This window comes from Aplysia californica, unplaced genomic scaffold (assembly GCF_000002075.1).
Source record: "Aplysia californica isolate F4 #8 unplaced genomic scaffold, AplCal3.0 scaffold00195, whole genome shotgun sequence".
Lineage (NCBI taxonomy): Eukaryota > Metazoa > Mollusca > Gastropoda > Aplysiida > Aplysiidae > Aplysia > Aplysia californica.
In genome coordinates this window covers 1,132,569-1,147,837 of record NW_004797465.1, presented here as the reverse complement: position 1 = coordinate 1,147,837, position 15,269 = coordinate 1,132,569, and the positions used below count along the sequence as shown (strand labels likewise).

Below are 15,269 nucleotides of genomic sequence, written 5' to 3'. Positions count from 1 at the left end.
GGGAAGCGCACAGGCCCTTTATAGGGCTGACCTACTTCGACCGGGAAGCGCGCGGACCCTATATAAAGGGCACAGACGCTGACCTTTTTCAATGGAAAATTCCAGTATTCCTTATATGGAAAATAACGTAGTAAATTACAGGTTAAAGTTATAAATAGTGACCAATGACTTTTTAAGTTATCTTGACCTTGAAGAACGTCTCTTGGCCAAGATATCGATCGATAAAGTGACGCAGTCCAGCTGAGCGTCTACGCGCTGTCATGTGTTATCACTTGTTTTGCTGTGCTGATGTACCAATTGTTGAGTTTATCGCGTTTTGTTTGTATTTATTTGATCGCTTATCATTTTAGAATGGCTCATTGTATCAGCTTTAAAAAAAAAAAAGTTTTATATGCCTCTTATCATCTGTTGAGCCGTAAATGGTCATTTTTCAGTAGCAGGTATACATCTCGGGTGTCTCAGCTGATCCCCCCATGTTTACAACTGATCGGCCGTGGCGGCGGGGAATTTTTGGCAGGTTACTTCCGGTGAAACGCTGAGCGCTTCTAGGGTTAAGAATGAGAGCTCTTGTTGATGTTGCTGTGTGGTTTCTGAATTTTTCAAGGAATGGGGTAAACTTTCATGGATTTTTTAGCACCATAGAGGCAAAAGTTGAAAAATGCTTGATCCTTTCTTTGTGAAAATGTTTTTTAGAGTGATTCTGACTGTCTTTTTTTGTGAGACTGTTGTTTCTCGTACAAGAAGTGACAGTATTGTTTGTGGATAAGACTTAAACTAGATCAGTTTTAGCCAGTGAATTTTTGGGATTACTGTACATTCTGTTACTAAATGTTTTCTGTTGCAAAACAATAACTTTAGCTCCATGAAATTGATACCATACTGGCTAGCATGCACATAGAAAACATACACACAGGAAACAGATTTTCAGGTCCCAAATTTTTTCTCACACATGTATTTTCTTTGTATTTTATTAAACATATGTACATATCGAAACTCATACTTAACGTAAAGATTACCTCATTCTGCAAATTTTAGACTGTAATGCTGTTATGGCCAAATGAGATCATCTTTGAGAAGCTAATTTATGTTGTTTCTTTTAGGCTGAAGGTCCTGAACTCAGATGACTGCTAGATCAGACAAATTCAGTTGTTGTTTTTTATTTAGCCATTGTTTTTATTTCAGTGAAAAATTCTACTGGGTGAGCACGAAGCATCTACGTCGTTGGAAAAAGTTAGCACTTCAAGAAATTTCTGTACAGGCCGAGTCTGTGATATCGTCTCCAGCAAACCCCACACTAACTCCGGCGTCTTTGATACAAGACAACGGCGTCTCCAGCTCACACGTTGACAGACATTCCTCCGACCCTAAAGCCGTCGGCTCGTCTGCCTCATCGAACAACGTCTCTGACACTTCGCCCAAGTTTTGCTCAGTTTCTTCCTCCGGTTCTCACCCAACATCGCCCGTCGCTATGAACTCCTCATCGTTAAATCAAAACCACAACCATCCTACTTCATCACATCATAATTCTGGTCAAGAAACGTCAGAATTCAACTCCACTCGCAAACAAACTTCCTCTTCTTCACTCACGGCTGACACACAGGACTCCTCTAGACTTTGTGAAGCAGATTCTCCCATGGATATTACTAGCTCGGACAAAGTATGTGAACTTCCACGGGGGAAATCCACGACTCCTTACCACGGTGAGGGGAATTCAGACAGCGTGGATTCTGTGTCGGCCGTGGATGAGAGTGAGGGCACGGGGGCGGCTGCATCGGGTCAGAACCCAGAGTCGTGTGAAAGCCCCGACAGCGGCGTGATCGTCTTCAAGAGGAACGCCGAAGATTTCAACGACTCGGTCTCAGAGACGAGCGAAGACCGGTCAGCTCAAGGGAACTGGTCGGATCATGCGATGGATGCGGACCGGCCGAGCGTGTACGGGACCTACATGGGAGAACTTTGTAACGGGAAGCTGTTGACCGGTGAGGAGATCAGCGGCTCGTCCACGGATGGACAGGCTGAGAGAGACGATAACGGGCAGGAAGACGATGAAAAGGAAGAAAAATTCAATGATGACATCCTATGTGAACATGGTAAGTTTTTTAAATCTCTTGTCATGTTTTTTTATATAAATGGTGTTACCCATTTTGAAAATGGCTTTTTTTGTTTGTTTTGTAGATTATTAACACTGGAAAAAGTTATTTCGTGTTGAGAAAAACAGGACAAATGATAATAGCAGAGGGTTAGGGAAGAAGGAGGACTTACCAGCAACTCCCTCACTATTCCAGCTTTTCTAAACTACATCTATATTATTTATGAAGTACTCTCACACACTGGAAAAACTGCAAACATAACGTTTATTGTGGGAAGAGAAGTGCAGGGTCCAGTAGGAGCTCAGGAGACATGTCTAGATGTTGAAGCACATTATCGGCAATCTGTTCCAGTGTTCTAAGCCAAGAGAGCCAAATTTTCCAGGAGAGAGAAAAATGACTTTAATACTTTTAACGTACTCACTTTTACTTTTTTACTTTTTCCTTCCTCTGGTATCCTTAGGATGTGGAGAGGAGGTGCAGCTGTGCTGGGTGTGTAGCGTCTGTGGTAGATATGTTGTGTTGTTCCAGGATCGTTTTTACCCCACCCAGCCAGGTCTTTCTTGGTCTTCCTCTTGATTTGAAGCCGGATTCTCAGGTGTTGTAAGCTCTAGCCGCTAGTTGTTTCTGGGGCATTCTGGTTAGATGTCCAAACCATTTGACTCTCTAACGCTCTTTGAATTTTATTACTGGTGGTATTCCAGTTTTTAGACGTATGGTTTTGTTTCTTATGCAGTCTCTTCTGGTGACGTTGATGGTTTTACAGAGACACCTCGTTTCGCATGCATTGATTTTTCTTTCTCGTGCCTTGTTTAGAGACCATGTTTGGCACTGGCATGTTAATGTTGGTATGATGATGCTATTGATGAGCTGGGATTTCGCTTCGGTTGCGATGTTCTTGTGACTGAGCAGGGGCGCTAGCTGGTAGGTCACTGCATTTGCCATCTTAATTCTTGTATCTATTTCTTTGTCCATATGCCCATCTTGTGTGAAGATGCTTCCCAAATGTTTAAATTCCTCTACTTGTTAGAGTTGTATTCCGTCAGTAAGATGTTCAGTTTCCCTGGTTTTCTGCTGACCATCATAACTTCTGTTTTTGAGATGGAGATTTTCGTGTTTAGATGTTTACATTCCTCATTTAGTTTTATGGTGTGTTTTTGTAATTCCTCTTCATCTGTATTTAATATATACTCTGGTCATCAGCAAATACAAGCTCGTTCAGTTCAGTGATGTTGTCATTTGCTGCTTTCGTGATCTTATCAATGTAAGTGATGAAGAGAAGCGGAGAGAGAACACACCCTTGTCTCACCCCAGACCTGATGGGGAACCAAACTGATAGTCCTTCTGTTGATGTTACGGCACACAGGAAGTTTTTATTAAAAGTGCCATGATGTTCTCCAGCAATTGTCCTGTTACTCCTTATTCCTCTAAGACTTCCCAAAGCTGACATCTATTAACCTAGTTGAACGCCTTTTCCTGGTCCACAAAGACAATATTGAGGTCTTTGTCATGTGCAATGGCAGTCTCACACAACTGTGTTAATGCAGATATAGCGTCAGTACAGCCTCTGCTTCTCTGAGGCCAAACTGGGGTTCTCTGAGCTGAGTCTCTACAATTGGTCTCATTCTTATTTCCAGTATCTTGGCAAACATTTTACCCTCATGGCTGAGAAGTGATAGATCTATTCCTCTCTAGGTTCCACAGTCTCTTTTGTTACCTTTCTTTTTCCAAACTGGTACTATGACAGCTCATTGCCAGTCATCGGGTATATACTTTTAACAATTGTATCAAAGCTATGTACCTCTTCTTTCTTTTTTCAATGTTTAGAATTTGAATTTCTACAAAATATTTCTTGAACACATGCATTTGATACTACAGATTAAGAAACTGCAATTTTTTTAATTCACAATTTTGGGCCAGGTTCATAATATGAACAGCTAGTAGGTGAATGTACAAATTGTAGATAGCAGCTGTGTTAGTTCTTATTTTTCACACTGACTAATACAATTTTTTCTTAGGAAACTTGCGCATTGACGAGAGTGGTCGGCGGGCGGTGCCACAGGTTGTGTGGGATCGGCTGCGGCACTACTTCCCTCACCTTAAGCCCTTGCCGTACCTCTCGCCAGTCTGCGGAGACTGCATGGTCAGTTTACTCATGTTGTGTCTGTTTCATTAGATTGATGTCCCCCCTGGGGCAGTGCCACTGACTGGAGTGTCTTTAGGATATTCCCAAAGGGGGGGCATTTCTCATTCTTATGCACAGTAGAATTGTAATTAGGCTGATTCAACAATGTCATGCTCATAACTGTGTCTGAACTACAACAGGGAACTGCTGCTTTTTCTTTCCTAATCTTTACTATCGTCTTTTTCCTCTACTTCTTTTGTATCCGCTATTTCCGGGGTGCCTTGAAAGTCGAAACAGACTTTGGCTGTTGAAGCTAGAGAGGTGAGCAGAGTAAGCCTGATTCCCTGTAAAGACTTCTCTGTTGACATCCACCCCTTGGCGCTCGTATGACCTTATGCTGTTTCGAGCACTGTAAAACCTCTACTAAATAATAATAATAATTACATTGATGACACGTTATTGCGGTCAAATTCAAAAGCATCTTGCTGGCACATCTTTATTGTAGGTAGAAGTTAATTTCTTTGTGTATGTGTAGACATTTTTCTCCATTGCAAGATTGACTTTTGACACAACTGTTTACGTAGAGAAAACTTAACTTCGAAACATTTGTGATTCGTTATTTTGAAAGTTTTCAACTTGATTGGTCAGTTTCATTTCCCTTACTGCATTGTTATGATCAATGGGTACTTTAAGGGTTTGCAGACAGCTAGACATAACATAGTGTTTATCATACACAGAGCAAAAATTTTCAAATGTTTTCTTATGTATGTAATTTTTTATATTTAAAACACATTCATAGCAAAATTCATACACGGCATTACATTTCTGTGTCCCTCCGATTTCGCTATGTGTTTGTAGACGGTATATCGTTGTACTTCGGCTTTAACGCGTATATAGATTCTGAGGGTTGTGTACTGTAGAGTCCTAAATCACAAGCTTGCACTGTGACTAATGTTATTTCTTTTTGTCTGTTTTGTTTTGTATTCTTCCCCAGCACAACCAGGCCCTGCAGGAACAGCTACGGCGATCTCGCAAGGAGGCGGGCCAGGGGCAGAAGGACGTGCTGCAGAACCTGTACCACGGGAAGAACCGGCCCAAGATTGGGGAGGACTGGCTGGGCCGCTCCGCCTTCGTTGTTAGCTCCAACTTCGTGGAAGGCTGGAAAAAGTTCATCAAGTAGGTTCTGACATAGGGTTTTTTAATTAATTTTTTTTTCTCATGTAGTTATTTCTTTTCTATACAATTTAGTAAAATCATCAGATGTTTAGGAGGGGGTTTTTTTTTGTTGAGTGTGTTTTATAGATGTCTGCTTAGAATACAGAATACTTTATTCTCGTTTTACCTCTAGTAAAACAAACAGATTAAATGACCATTTTTGTGTCGACGTGGTTCTCTTTACTCAAACCGTCATGCTGATTGGCCATAGACTACTACTCAATGAAAACATTGCATACAGTTCTCAGATTTGCAGCTTCTGTCTATTAAGCTAACTTTTCCCCTGTTTGCTTTACCGTTGGTCCAGGCACTGTATGAAGAGCGAGTCTGTCCAGGAGATCGTCAACGCCCCTCTGCTGTGTGAGCACAACCTGATGTTATATAAGCTCGAGGACATGAATAACATTGACACCGCTACCAGGTACATTAACATAGTAATGATCATTAATAATTATGTTTATTTTTTTATTTTTTTAATGATGATAATATAATAGTAATATTTGCATTAAAATAGCACGAACACACGCTCAACAGCATGCTCTATGCGGTTTACTACTATTATTATCCCAGCAGACTTTACAACACTCAGAAACATTCTTGGTTTTACAGGAAGCGTACCCTGCAAGTAGCCAATTAAGCGCTCAAACACTAACACACAGGCTAGATCATTTTGCAGTCTATCGCAGGCATACCACAGACAAGTTTGTGTGAACTGTATTGAAATGTTCTCTTTCTCAAACCTTATTGCGCAGGTTTGTGCTGGTGTGGGACGAGGAGTGGGAGAAGCTGATCCACTACTTCAGCTATGACGTGGGGGTGCAGGTTTTGCAGCAAAGCGAAAGTGACGGGAGAATCACGCTGAAAACCTACCCCAGTAAGTTCTAGGTCTTGTGTGGGGGTTTTTGTTTCTAATTAATTTGCCTTCAGGCCGATGTTTTGTGGCCCCTACTTGACCTTGTAAGTTTAGTGTTAGTGCGGCCCGCGCGATTTTCTCACATGCACCTTTTTGCCGAGGTTTTTCCCTGTAATTGTATTGGTCTTTATTACTTATGCCTGTTGTATAACGATCAAGAGGATTAGACCAGTTGTACTTGAAAAGAAAAAAATTCATCAAGACTTTTTTTGGGGTGGAATACATGATGCGGCCCAGACTCTCCCTCTTGGGGAAGGTCCAATCCAATCTTTGCCCATTTGTTTGTGTTCTAGAGTGGTTGGCAGGCGCTCAGGTGTGGTTTGCTCCATCTTTGCTTTCAAACATCTATCGTCCTTATCTCTCCTTTTCCTTGTATGCTGCTCTCATGTTTGGCATTTATATGGCCTATTTGTGTTGTAAGTTCCGTAAAACTTTTCATCATCATCATTATGTGCCAGATCTGAAACGCACATCAGCAGTCATGGTTCTCCATTTCTCCGCTTGGATGCTCTAAAAGAAACGGACATTATCCCGCTGTTTCTCTGTCACCCATCTGTTCAGGTTTTCCCGCTAACACTAAAAAGCTCCTGTGGTTTATGCTCAGGTGTGTGCAGCTCGTGTCTGGCCGAGCGACTGCGCCAGGAGGAAGAGGGAAAGTTTATCTTCACCAAACAGCCCATCTACGTCCGCAAGATTGTCGACGGGACCGGGCTGGATGGCTCGGGCAGGGGGGATGACTTGATGGGCAACGGCAAGGGATACAACTATGACCCAGAGTTCAGTGCCCCTGTGAGTATCACCCAGGACACAAGTTTTCTCCCACAAGTTGTATGGTATATTTTTTAGATGTATATCTGCAACTGGGAGGTGTTACTGTGCAATTAATTTTTTTGTTTGCTGTTAAAGATTGTGAACTGACAGTTTTGACTCATTGCTCCTTCTCTTTTTGAGACATTAGTTATACTGTCTAGCATGCACATTGTGAAACACACATGCAGTGACAAGACTTTCAGGTCTGAATTTTTTTCTTAATCTTGTACGAGTATATAATCTTTGTATTTAAAACAGGAAGCAGTGAAATTCATACATAACAAAAAGATTTCCAGATCCCACTGATTTTGCTACTTGAGTGCTAGACTATTTTCACAACTATTAATCAATATGGCTTAATATTAGTCGCTTTGAGAATGAACTGATTTCCTGTGTTTGGAAAATTTCGTTTGAGAAACGTCTGACTCTCTTGTACCTTTTATGAGCACAAACAAAACTTGTCCCCAGCCCAACCAGAAGCCGCCCAAAGGTCGCTGTTTCAGCCCGCCTCCGGAGAAGCAACCGCGCCTGGACAGCGGTGGACAGCGGAAAAGTTCTCGCCATCGGAAAACTCGGGGAGAGAAGGAGGTGACCGTCTCCTCCACCATGACCCTCAAGGAACTCAAGATTTTAGTAAGTGTCCTCTCCAAGCTTGAACAAGGACATGTTGAAAATACTTAATTTGTTCGCGCTTTTATTAATCCATATATAAGGGAATATTTGTTTATGATGGCATTTCATGCATAAAAATTGGAATACAATAATTTATTATTCCTTCTCCGTCATTCAACATTGCAGTGTGTCAGAATTTGGAAAAAATTAAATTTTAGCATGTTGTTGAATTTGATGAGACACTTTGATCAGTTCTGGTCTTAATCCTCTTCTTTAAAAAGCAACAGATTTAGACAAATTAAACAATTTGTATTTTATGGCAATTTTTTTTATGGACAGTGTACACAATGACAAGTTTCATACATACCGGTCCTCTCAGCGTACAACAATCCTTTTTTTACCCGTGGCATGTAGCGTCTTTGTTGCACAGGTGAAATCATCTTTTCCTGTAACATTTTTGCTCCACTGTGTTTTGATGTGAGAAAAAACTATTAAAGCTTGTTTTTGTAGGTCTAATAGTATTTGCTACACTTTGAAAAAAAGCTTTCAATTAAAGATGGGAAAAAGTTTTGTTCAGTCCAAGCTAACAGCAGCATTTAGCAATGTATTTGTCGTGATGGTTTAAGATACTGAACAATTTTGATCTCATTTTTTTTTCCCCCAGCTCTTCAGTGTGTGTAGTGTCCCACCCTTTGATCAGAACCTGTCATTAGACGGGCGCAGTTTGAAAGACGATGACGCAACCCTGCAAGACCTCAAGGTCTACCCTCAGTGTGTGATTTTCCTCAAGGTTTGTATCATCACTATGTAGTGCCTGGTCTGTCTGTGGTGTTTTTGAGGTGTGCAGAAGATATTGTAGTGGTCTCTCATTGAATTGAAGTTTGTGGTGTAATGGCTAGGCTCTTCTCTGTCTCATGCAGAGAATTTTATCAACTGAGTGAGCTGTAAATCATTTACAGTCTTGTATGCACATAGGACTCTGCCTTATGTACCTGACAGTATTGGGAGAGAGTAAGTAAGTTAGAATGCACGTAGTGAAATTGAAGGAATGCAGAGAATTTTCATGTATGAATTTGGCTATGTATGTGGTTTAAATACAAAGAATACATGTTAAAGAAAAAATTCAGGACCAGAAAATCCATTTGCTATGTTCATGTACACACTGTTCATGCTAGTGCTAGACTGTACAATCTGACAATTTCTCTTAGCTAAGCTTCAAGCTTCTGTGTGTAATTATCAATACCCCTCCTCTCGTCACTTAATCTAGTAACATGGGTTGAAATAGTAGCCTTGATTCTTACAAAAGATACAGTCCATGCCGGCTTTAAGCACGGTCATCGGGAGAAAGCTGAAGCGTGCTTAAAGCCAAAGCGTGCTTGAGTGCGAAGTAGACATAGTCCGGAGATTTTCATTGAGAAAATTTCCCGTTCTATTTCCCTTTGTTTGTAAGTAGGCCTATAGCGGTCCCGCAAAAGTGTGCACTGTTTTTTTTAACCCGCCATAGTAGTTTTTGTTTGCTTGTTTGTTTTTGTTTTGTGGTCCAATGGGAAATGAAAACTTTATTTAGACGGCCAGTCACGATACAGCACACTAGGCCTACACACTGCATGTGCGTACCACTGCCTGCTGTGCCACATTCATCCCCCACAGGGTCTTTGATCCCACCTCGCCCGAGATACACGATCAGGATTAATGGATAGCGAGGGGCAAAGGTGAAATCGCAGCCAGCCTCCCTTTCTCGTCTCCCCTACTCTCTTTGTTTTGTTTTTTTGTCTGTGTGTAGCTTTGCCCTAGGCTAGATCCTATGTCCATGCGCGTGGCTGTGTGCATCTCTCTGCCTTCCTCTCCGCCCGTGTGAGTGTGTGTCTTCATCACTGGCGTTCTTTGTGTTTCTCTTAACACACTCCACTGCTGCAGTGTAGACTGTTCAGACTTCGATAGAGGTCATCATGAAAGTATTGACTGTCTTGTAATGAAGCGTGCTTGAAGCCGAAGTTACTGTGCTTAAAGGCGTGTAATTTATATAGCAAAAATTCGGTAAGAGCCGTTTAGCGTGCTTGAGTCCGAAACGTGCTTTATGCCGGCGTGCTTAAAGCCGGCACGAACTGTAATGGCATCAGTAACCCTAGTGGTTATACTACCAGTCTTGAAATAAAGAGATTGTGGGTTTGAAGGCTCGAGGCTGTGCTTGGTCCAGTGCTGTGTTCTTCGAAAAGGCATTCTGGTTTGGTAGACATTTTATGGCACTCTCTTTGTTCATATTTTTCCGTTTGCCTTGTTCCTATTGGAAATGGACGTTAAATTCAGAGGTCTTCAGGGGCATTAAATTTATACAATTTAACACATTTTTACGAGTGGCAGGGTTTGTGGCGAGGAGAGAAATGACGGGCCCAGTGTCACCCACTGTATAGAGTTTGGCCATCATTGCTTCTGTGATTCTTGGCTACTTGCGGCTTTGAAGGAAAATATTGAAGGGGAAAAATATATCGATTCCAGTCTGTATCAAGTGAAGATAAAGTTTTGTGCATTTCTGACTCATGTTGGGAAGTTTGTTTGTTTTTTTCCTTTGTTTTCCTCATCATAGTCTTTATCTTTTCTTTTGTAATATTCTCTTCAGGCTGATGAGCCAACGGGTGATATTTCCTCTGCTGTGGATGATTTCCTGAGTGGTGAGTCGCAGATTGGGTATTTGTGGGAAATGAAGAACATTTAAATTTTTTTGTCTGATACAGTGGGACCTGCTCCAACGGTTACTTGTCCAAGACAGTCAGTCACCTGAACAAAGGGCCATTTGACACTGCCTACTTTTTTGTCTTGTTATTTTAAGAATACAATGGAACTCGGATTCAACGAGGTCGCCGGGCCTGACCTAAAATCTCGTTGAATCCGAGTGTTCGTTATAGCAAACACGAGGTTGTGTGTAGATAATTACAGACACTGAGCAAGTATTGTATAAAGAGAAGTCACAAGTAGTGCCTGAAATGCCTGCATATTATGAGCTGTGTAAAAAAAAAAAAGACAGATTCGTTCAAATACACACGCCTGTGTCATCTCGATTGTTTACTAAAAAGTTGTGCTGCTGTGTAGAGCCTAGCATACGGCAACTTTTGATTCCATAGACCAGCGCACAATTCATTACGTAGATCTACGTCAAGACTAGCTTATCATTGTAATATTGATCAGTTGCCGAGGGGAAAAAAAAGACTGTGATGTGTTTGTATCTGCGACGTTCCACGCCCGGACCGCTAGTGCCGCGCCCCCCCGACACGCACACACAGCCACATGTGTGCAGGCCGCCCATCCCACCCCGACAGTACACCCCCAGAGCAGACACGTGCGCGGGCCAACAACGCATGTGTTGGTATGAAAAAAGGCCGCTGATTGGTCGCATGCAATTGGCTAAGCGAATAATGGTTCACGATGCAGGTGCAATTGATGGTTTCCGGGAATAGATGAGATTCGTTCCGGGAGAAAAATGAGCGAAGCCACATCTGTGGGGCTGCTTACCCTGGAAGCGACCTTGTTGAATCCGAGCTCGCTGATTTAAGTGCTTGTTGAATCCGGGTTATTTTTATTGATTTTAAAGAAGAAGAAAAACGGGGAATTTATCTCATCTCTTTGAATCCGAGTTCTGGTTGAATCCGAGCTGGTTGGATCCGAGTTCCACTGTATTTATAATGGTACTGTTGGGATTGACCCGTCTAAAACAATGGCTTTTCTCCTTGTCAAAGTGACTGACTTGGACAATTTTGACTGTATATTATCGGCAAGCTGAACCTGATTCTCTGATTCTGACTGAAAGAGTGCAGACCCTTTTACACCCTCCCTTTCTGAAATGTTTTATTGGTTGCCATCTCCATAATTACAAACTATTCTCTTAATTTGTTTCCTAGCAGTTGATTTATGAAGTTGTAGACAATTCCCTCATACTCATTAATACAGGCAATGGTGTGATGATGATAATGATGATTTCAGAATAGTTGTACTTAATTGTCTGGTTTGTTTGGGAAAAGTCCAAAAATACATTTGTTCAACTCTGTCCTCTGCCAGTAGTTTTTGTATCATATGAGAATGTTTGTGGGCCAGGGAGTTCAGTGTGTGCTATGTATGTCCTGTGTTTGTGTTGTATGTTACTAATTAATAGTCTTTAGTCTTGCAATGTGTTAAGTTGAATGATAATTCTGGATTGTATAGGGCCTAGAGCCTTCTAGGAATTAGGTGCTATTAATACTGTTATATAAATTTTCACTATTATTATTATTATCATTAGCAATTTTAGCATTTTTGTCATTATTATTATTGTTGTCATTATTTCCGTGCAGTGCCCACCGGTCCGGAGGAAGGATTCAAGGGAACTAATCTCCTGGGTAGATGAGAAGAGACCCCCCATAACAGTGTATGTGCATGCGTCGTCGTCGTTGACAAGATTTGGAAAATGAGTTGACGGTTCTCATCTGCGATAACTTTTGGGAAAAGCTGGCTATTGTTACTGTTTGTGAAGACTGAAAGGACAGCAGAGTTGGATTGTTACCCTATGAAAAGCTAAATTATTGGAGAGTCTGCTAAAAGCACGGGAAATGTTGTATCTCATTTCTCACTTGTTGGAGTAGAATGTAGACTGATGGTACTTTTGACTCAGATCTCAAGTAGTTACTTTGTCGTAGTTTTATGGGTATTGCTATGGAAAAAAAAAATGTCTTGGGTTTGTTTTGGGAAATGGAAGGAGCAGAGGGTATGCCCAAGTTTAAAGGCTTGGGGCCATACGGAGAAACCTCAGAGCATAACTTTAGCATTAGTACAAAATTTGGAATTGTCTTCTTTGCCAACAAAGTCAGCTGAATGTTCTTCTGGCAGTGGCTCTCTCTAGAGTCAAGCACAGAACGTAAGCCAGTGAACAAATCCAAGTCTGTCATAGACCAAGAACTTGATTATTTTCTATCGCAAACTTTTTGTATTGTCCATGGTTACCGAATTCTGACGGGTAGCAGGGGACTTGTCTCTAAAAGTTGATATTCAGGCTTGGATTTTACACTAAGCCTTATATATATGTATGTATGGTATATTCTTTATCAGGGATGGGGCTTTTCCAGATATTTTTTCCTCGGGCATGGGGGTGTAGAATCAAATTTAAAGCAAAACAAACAAAATTGGCTCTCCATCAGTGCAATAAATTTTGTCTGGAAGTTCATTCCTCCGTTTCTCAGAAAGACAGAAAGTTTTGCAGTGGAACGACATTAACTTTCTCGCTTGCAGGTTCTCAGAATTTGGTTGCTTATAAAGCATTTTTGTTCCACCTGAAATGTCACTGACAAGTCTATTGTCCTGAAGATGTATTCATTTCCGAGAGGCTACTTGTTCCATCTTTGTTGTTTTGAGAACAACTGAAATGTGTTGGCATCTGGTCTAGCGGTTAGGTTCTCGAACTCTCAACTCTAAGGTTGTGGGTTTGAGTGCTGTCAGGGGCTTGGATGTTGTGTCCTTTGGAAAGGCCTTTTCCAGGAATTTTCCTCCCTTCACCCAGATAGGAAGGGCTACCCGACTATAGACGGCAACAGATCTTGTCTGTATGTTAGTGTTGCAGAGCATGTAATCTGCAGCTTGCTCTGTATGCTTCCTGGGAAGCCGAGAATGAGTCATGTTCTTGGATCTGCTCGGGTAATGATAGTTGTAAAACGCATAGAGCATGCAGTAGAGCGTGGATATATATATGCGTTACATAAATGTAATTATCATTAATATTATTGTTATTATTATTTGTCGTACGGGTGTTCCCTCTGCACCAGCATCTGGTGTAGTAGTTCAGCGCCTCGCTGTCGCATGTGTGGGAAACCCGAATTTGATTCCCGAGTGGAGAGAATTATTATTGAGTATCTCTGTCTTTCTGCTGGGATGTTTTTTATCCCTCTCAGCCTGGGTTGGCCCTGATAGGCAGGGTTGTAAACCCACCTCTTAAATTATCTAAACTATGTCGATAGAAGTGTATAAAAGCACCAAAATTTTTATTTATTTTCTTGGGGGGTTGGGGGTTTTTTGTTTGTTTGTTTTTTTTGGGGGGGGGGGGGGCATTTTTGGGTGAGAGTATGGTTGGGCGTATCAGTATCAGGATCCATAAATCTGGCTGGGTTGTAGAAGGGTCATATCAAATGTTGAATTAACCCAAGAAAATGCTCATGGATAAAGAAAAGATATTTTACGGGCAGGAGTACTTTGACATATATATATAATATATATACTGGTAATATAATTGTTTCTTGAGTGTTGCATGGATCTGCATCTAACGTTTCTGTGCTTGCAGGTAATCTTTCCCTTTCCGTGTAATTTATTACTCTCCCTGTTGGAATGGGCATTCTCTGATGGTGCCTCATGAAGTACAGGTTCCCAAAAACGTTTGCTGTTCTCCCCAAAATGTGTTGACAATTGTGTACATGTACTGTAAGTCTCTTTGCTTATTACATAGAGCTAGCTGTGAGCATTGCAAATGTGTCGGAGTTTGTTTTTTTCCTTTCCCTCTTTTATAGTTTTGTTTCATAGCTACTCTATTTGCCAAATGTTTTCCTTTACAATGCTATGAAATTGCAATGAGTGTGTCTATGCTATTTATAGAAAGTAATGCTTTGTAATAGTCTTTATGTCATAAAAATGACCGGTCAATATCATGCAAAAGCATGGACTTGGTTTTTCACAATGCCGATTAAATGACTTTTTTTTTCAAAATTTTCTCTTTGGTACCAACTTTTTAAATGTGTTTTTGTTGTTGTTTTTATGTGATTTTATGTCTTGTGTCTATCAGCAGTTAGACTGGGGAAAGATGAACTATGGTATACATAATATTAGTTCTTGGAAACTTTTTAGGCTCTAGTTTGGTATAGGGTGGCATTAGTAGTCTGGTGATAAGGCTGCCAGACTTGTGATTGTGAGATGGTCGGTTCGGGAGTTCGTTGAGGCTCGGTTTGGTGCAACGTTGTGTCCTTGCGAATGACACTTAAAGTGAATTTTCCCCATTTTGGTTTCAGAGATGGATGTTAAAATCAGAAGTCCTGCCTCTTAAATAACCGAATAGTGTTAATAGGGGGCTAAACCCATGCACTTACATACCAGTACTTACTTTCTGAAAGCAAAGTTGGGCCCCATCCCATTTGGAACTGCTTTAGTTTAGTTTTAGTAAGGTTTTACAGCGCTTGCAACTGCACTAGGTCATATGAGCGCCAAGGGGTGGAATGTCAACAGAGAAGTCCAAACGCGGGATCAGGCTTACTCTGCTCACCTCTCTAGCCTCAACAGCACAAAGTTTGTTTTGACTATCAAGGCACCTCGGAAATAGCAGTTCACAAGAGAGTGACCAACAAACAAAGGAAATACATGTAGAGGAAAAATGACGTTAGTAAGGATGAGGAAAGAAAAAGCAACAGTTCTCCCAATGTATATGTTGTTCGGCACAGTACCAGCATGTTATTGATAAATCAGCCCATTCACAATTCTACTGTGCATAAGAACATGTTAATATCCC

General features: G+C 41.2%; 1 protein-coding gene across 2 annotated transcripts in view; it reads left to right on the top strand.

Moving 5' to 3' along the window:
* Nucleotides 1-14,476, top strand: part of LOC101859640 (ubiquitin carboxyl-terminal hydrolase 48) — a 34,294-nt gene extending 19,818 nt beyond the window's left edge. For both annotated transcript variants that reach the window (XM_005098876.3, XM_013082837.2), the window contains 10 exons: nt 1,183-2,090; nt 4,106-4,230; nt 5,207-5,388; nt 5,735-5,848; nt 6,180-6,301; nt 6,945-7,129; nt 7,619-7,783; nt 8,427-8,552; nt 10,380-10,431; nt 12,085-14,476. In XM_005098876.3, coding sequence (XP_005098933.1) covers nt 1,183-2,090; nt 4,106-4,230; nt 5,207-5,388; nt 5,735-5,848; nt 6,180-6,301; nt 6,945-7,129; nt 7,619-7,783; nt 8,427-8,552; nt 10,380-10,431; nt 12,085-12,137 — 2,032 coding nt within the window. In that variant the 3' untranslated portion in view covers nt 12,138-14,476. The remainder of the gene's footprint in view (nt 1-1,182; nt 2,091-4,105; nt 4,231-5,206; nt 5,389-5,734; nt 5,849-6,179; nt 6,302-6,944; nt 7,130-7,618; nt 7,784-8,426; nt 8,553-10,379; nt 10,432-12,084) is intronic.
* The last annotated feature ends 793 nt before the right edge of the window (nt 14,477-15,269 follow it).